The following is a 6000-nucleotide window of genomic DNA, read 5'->3' as shown; positions in this document are numbered from 1 at the left end:
GTGGGAGCTAGTGCGTTAGCGCAGTTAGCTCGTTAACGTGTTGGCCGTCCAGCCCCACGCACGGGGCGATCCGCGGTAGCTCGTTAACGGAGATTTGCCGTGTTGTGGCGTTAACGTCATTTCAGATTTACGCTGACAGCACTAGTGGGAACACAACGAATATGACTGCACATTTACTCCGACAGCATCCTAGTGCAAAGACAAGTGGAAGCAGACAAAAACAACAAGCACGCATGCTGCAAACTTTACCCGAGTCATTTAGACAGCCGTTAGCACAGGATTCTCCTCATGGGGACCTGATATGTTTAATATGCTGCTGAGAATATAGCCCAGAAGAAGCGTATAGTATAGCTTTTATTTTGGAAAGAGCCATTTCTCTGTAATAAACTCTCTTTTCCAAAGATGAGTGATTTCTCCATCAGATAGATTTTTTATTTTATCCCTTTGTTGTTTCAGCAACATTAAATTTAAAAACTGTACTTTTGAGTTAAAATATATATTTATAATATTAATAAATGACAAATTAAAAAAGCATGAACATTTTGTATTGAAAAAATATCGAGCCGTGACACTAAAGTATTGAACCGAACCGTGAATTTTGTGTATTGTTGCACCCCTACTAATATATATATATATATATATATATATATAAGCAGTTGCTGAAATGCTCCAATCCCCCGCCGATGGTACCTGTTCGGATCGCTCTTCTTCCCCTGATCAGTGGCTGCTTCGACAAACAATCACTGGAATTATGTGTAATTAGTTAAGTGGTCAGTCAGTTGTGACTCAGTGACATGCGTCAGCTGAGTCTGTCATTTCCATCACTTAAGCTGAAGCCCACACTACTACACATCCTGTTTGTAGTCTGATTATAGCTGTTCAGTGTTTGGGAACTAATGACGTGTTACTGATCAAAGCACCAGAATCTGTTTGGTCTCTGCGTGGGTGATTTGTGCGAGCAGCCACTAAACGCAGGTGTAAAGTAACTAATGTGAGGACACAGAGCCAGTGTTGTCTTCTGGCCGCGGGCTTTACTCTCACAGTAATTTCACTGCTTTTGCTAAAAAAATGGTGTTTTGTGCTTAACGAATGAACGCTGCAGTGAAACGTTTGAGGGAACTGTCGCTGGATCGGGTGAAGGGTTCCCTGTGTTATAATCAGCCCCTGAGATCGGCGTGGCATCAGCGTTTCAAGGACAAAAAGGATTCAGATTGATAACTGGGCACCTGGGGATTAGTAAATACAAAGCTGCTGAGCTTGTAGGCGATGACATAACTGCCAGTAATGATGAAACTGTCAGAAAAGACGCTGCTTTACACCCCTGATGCCAGGACCAGTTTATCCAGCATGACCATACTCATCAAATGTCAACAGAAAACCCGACGAGTGTGACAATAACATGAATCGTTAACTTTCAGAGGTTTGAGCACTTTTGACCTACACTGATCTCTGCCACTAAAACTGAAGACTGTAAAGTGGCTTGGAGGGAAAACGTCGCTGACTATCATCACTGAGACATGTCTCTAAATTAAGTTTTGTTTGTTTGTCACACGTTTATGACGCTGCATTACGGGAACGTTACCTGGAAAAATGGAGTTAAAATGGGCGAACTAACTAAACGGTGGCTAACTTTAAACTTTGTACACAACATTCTGAATTTCTCAGATGCAAATTTGTCATTTAACCTATAGACACAACAAAAGTGGACTCGACATCAAGTGATAGTGATGTTTGTAAAGAAGAAAAGGTTCTCCTTGATCCACCATCACTTTGGTACCGACGTCAGCGGGGCAGTTTGAGCTCTTACTGGCAGAGATGGAGTCACGTGTGAGGGCGCAGAGGAATCTGATTACCTTTACACTTTCATATCGCTGCATATTCAAACGCTATGCTCGCACTTGTTTCCAAATGCAGCGGTCTGATTGGTCAGATCATGCAAAAAATCCTCCAAATCGAAACAATCTGAAAAATGACGGCGTTAAATCTGAAAAAATGTTAACACACAATATAAACGCGTCTGGTGCGTAAAGGCCTTTAAGTCTTGCCTGACACTAAACACGATCACAGCTAAGATTGACGGAGCTCATGGCTTCCACAGACAGACACTCTGCCCCAGATAGCAGTGACACATTGGCCCCGAGCCTGGCGTCCAACACTTTGTGAGGCTTCTACTCACAGTTTGTTTAAACTCTTGACTGGAAAAGTGAAGAAAGCCAGTCAGCCTTTCTGATTTCTGAGCTATCTGCATGTGCAGAGTCTCTCCCCACATGCTGTTTCCCATCAGAATAATAAATTGCAACACTAGCGAGATGATCAGCACTTGCTGCTAAAAGAGACAAAACATGTTTAGCTGGTTTTATACACGCACAGTGAAGGTGGAAACAGTCTGCCGTCGTCGGCTAGTCTTCCAAAAATAACAGAGCAGCATAAACATGCTCAGACAGCATATGATATTTCCAGTGAGTGACTAACAGCTAATCTTATCAGAGAGCGTTTGGAAAGTTCGACACAACAATAAAACCTGAGCATGAAAAACAGACACGACTCAAACGGCAGCGAGACCCAGAAACATATCTGTGGGGCCGGTTTCAAAAAGGTTTGAAAAAACAAACAAAAAAAGGATGAAGGGCAGGGGAATCCGTTTCCTATAAATCCAGTCTAATTCCTGGGGTCATTTCCTGAAAATGGTCACCACAGCGTCAGTAAAGACAAACAAGCGGGAGAGTGGATAGGATGTTTGACCGCGCCACGCCGAGGCTCCCTCTTTCACCTCCCATTGTCAGTGTTGCTGGGCAGTTTACCGTGACCCAAACAACTCTGGCGAGTCATAACACAAGCACTCAAAGGGCAGATTAGGCTTCCCTTTGCCCGTCTGTCTCCAGCCTGCTATTATAAAACCGGATATAATGACAGAAATGTCAAATAACGCTCATGTTTAGAGCGTTGCAGAGTACGCAGCGCTTCCAGCATGCAAACGATGGAAAACAGCACAGCCTGCGACAGCTCGGGCGAATGGAACGTCTCTAAAGTGAGCATCGCAGGTACATTGGTCTTTTATTTCTTGGCTCTGTTTGTTTTCTCCCTGTGCTTCTTTAGCTGCTTAAATGAATTGCAGAGCCTAGAGACTCGAGCTTAATAATACCTCCTACTCACATATCTCCATGTCACAGCTCCAACCCTGCTTTAAGCTTCACAGAGCCAACTGAAAGTATTTTTCTGCAAAGGTTCAATTTAAAAAAACAAACATAAGAGTGACCTTCCCAATGTGAGGAAAAGTTCAATTATCTATATGACAGCTCTGTAGCTCCTTTGGATTTAACATCTGAAGAACGGGCTAGGTGGGATGAAAGGATGAAAACGTTCATGGTCATCACTGAGGTATCGTTTCATGAACATTCAGCTCCCAAAATAGCTCGTCAGCTTCAACAACCCAGGCCCTGTCTGCATCTTACCTTCCCAGGGGGATGGCCAGGTAGAAGACAGAGAGCATCATGGTGCGGGTGTTACTAGTAAAGAGGTCTCCTATGATGGTGGGAGAGATGGAGGAGTAGCTGGATTCTCCGATGCCCACGAGTCCTCTGGAGAGCACAAACAGCCAGAAGTACTGTGGAGAGGAGGAAGAAGCTAATCTGCATATCCTTGTGTTACAATCACAACATTTAATCACTTAGTATTTACATCCGTGCTGATTCAGCATCACTGAGCTTGTGAACATACAGTGGAGGATCAGTGGGTCATCCTCCGAGACATCAGAGCATCAAACACGGTAATTCTTTTTAACCATTATTGAGTTCCTACTTTACACCAGGTAAATATAAAATACAATTAAATACCATGTAGTCGGTCTTTATAGGTGTAGTCCATCAGTTAAGTATATTATAATTGTCGCAAAATATTCAGTGGCTTCACGAGCTCTTGTATGAGCACCAAAAAACATGGATTTTCAGAATAAAAGTCTTTCATAATTCTTCTTTCTGCATATGTTAGCATAGTCTGCATCTATGCCCATCATGCTGCTGTACTGGTGCTCAGCACAGATTAGTTATTGACTTTGAATGTTATGTATTATATTATCATGACAATTAGAAGAAGATTATCTTGATCAGTTAATGGAAATATAACAGCAGTAAGATTTTATGTGTTTAATCTGTGCGGTATGAAGGGATGAAGACACAAACTTAAAAGGCCTTAGTAGGAGCATCTTTCTCATTGACGCACCTGTGCAGGCAGCTGATCGCTGTTTCCACGGCAACCACTACTCACTACATCTGGACAACCACGGCTTGCTTGTAAAGCTGCAAAGAAATCGGGATCCCCACACAGGAGACTTATGCAAATGACAAACACGGGTCAGTAATCTGACCTGTGATCTGGCCACAACGTGACATTTACAGTAAAGATTTTCAATCTAGTCAGCTGCTCTTATATGCAAAGCCTTTTTTATTTCCACTCGTAACGCGGCTCTGGGCTGTTACAGCCCGATAAGCAGTGTCCTTCATAAAGACACAATTAGGAGCTGTTTATACCAGTGAAGACGCCAAAGATGTGTTTACTGTTTTTTCAGCACATAGTTTTGCATTATTATATTGCTTGAGACTATGATCCCATGCAAGTGTTTACTGCTGTGTATATAGTTATGTTTGTCACATTGTTTGAAATGATTTACAGACAGACTATTTTTTTCCTTTAATGGCCGTTTGGTGGGATGATGACAGGCACTCTTCCTGTGTTTGTGGTCACTGGAACAGAAACTCTACTAGCAATGACAAAAAAGCAACGCTGCCAAAGAAGCACCACAAAAATGTGGTTTAGAAAACGTCTGAAGACTACAAAGACATGAAAGAGAAGTTTGAGATGATCGAAACCTTTCCCCGACTTTTGAATGAATTAAAGACAAATATCAGCATGCTCACATGGCAGGATTAGTTTCCCATGTTCACTAACATACGATGAGCTCACAATCAACTATTTTCAACTAGTAAGTTTGAGAAACTGTGTGTTGTTACTTTATTAAAGCACAGATAGTCTGATATTTATCTACAGGACACCAGTTCAGGGACTTGTCACTGGTCCTGACACTTTATCAAGTCCAAAGAGGTACTTTGAAGGAAACTTTTATCATTTACGTCCACGTCTACTCGCTTCTTTGGTTATATTAAAGGTAGAATGGGAGGTCCCTCTTCTGTGGAACCAGGACTACCAGTTTGGACTGGGAGGCAGACACCTGCTCTGCTTTTAAGATTAAAAACTTTCCTTTTTGGTAAAGCTTATAGTTAGAGCTGGATCAGGTGGCCTACAGGCTGCACTCACCTCACTCATTGCACTCACTATATATTCATACACCACTGTGCATTTAGTCATTAGTTATCATTAACTCCTCTTCATCCTCGGTGTGTCTTCCTCCACTGTTGGTCTGTACCTTTGTAAACAGTGCCGTGCCTGCTGACAGACGGTGTACAGTGTGTTTTATGTGTTAACAGACCTCTCTGCACTGAATCATACCTGTTATTAACCTCTGTCTCTCTTCCACAGCATGTCTTTATCCTGTCTTCCTTCTCTCACCCCAACCAATCACAGCAGATGGCCCCACCCCTCCCTGAGCCTGGTTCTGCTGGAGGTTTCTTCCTGTTAAAAGGGAGTTTTTCCTTCCCACTGTCACCAAAGTGCTTGCTCATAGGGGGTCATATGATTGTTGGGTTTTTCTCTGTATCTATGAAGCGCCTTGAGGCGACTTTTGTTGTGATTTGATGCTATATAAATAAAATTGAATTGAATTGAATTTTATTCATTAGTGCTGTATTCTGTGTGCGTCCTTGCTTCTAACTCTTCTGTCATTTCTGACTAAGCCACTCCCACCTTTCCTGCTTTCCCGCCAGTCGCATCACATGATTTTTCCCTCTGCTCATCTGCACTTCACTCCCTTTGTGAGTGCCCTCATGACATGTACTGTGGGAACAAAGACCATTCCTTGCCTGATTGTCTTTGTGCTGTTGCCAGAGC

At 42.6% G+C, this 6000-nt stretch overlaps 1 protein-coding gene across 2 annotated transcripts in view; it reads right to left on the bottom strand.

Annotated features, from left to right (window-relative positions):
- spns2 (SPNS lysolipid transporter 2, sphingosine-1-phosphate) overlaps positions 1–6000 on the bottom strand; it is a 61514-nt gene that overhangs the window by 21237 nt on the left and 34277 nt on the right. For both annotated transcript variants that reach the window (XM_084941408.1, XM_084941407.1), the window contains exon 4: positions 3453–3604. In XM_084941408.1, the coding sequence (XP_084797534.1) occupies positions 3453–3604 (152 nt within the window). The remainder of the gene's footprint in view (positions 1–3452; positions 3605–6000) is intronic.

The sequence above is a fragment of the Perissodus microlepis genome, chromosome 10 (genome assembly GCF_051167445.1).
Source record: "Perissodus microlepis isolate ML-2025 ecotype Zambia chromosome 10, ASM5116744v1, whole genome shotgun sequence".
NCBI classification, from domain to species: Eukaryota; Metazoa; Chordata; class Actinopteri; order Cichliformes; family Cichlidae; genus Perissodus; species Perissodus microlepis.
This window is presented reverse-complemented; position numbering and strand designations above follow the sequence as displayed.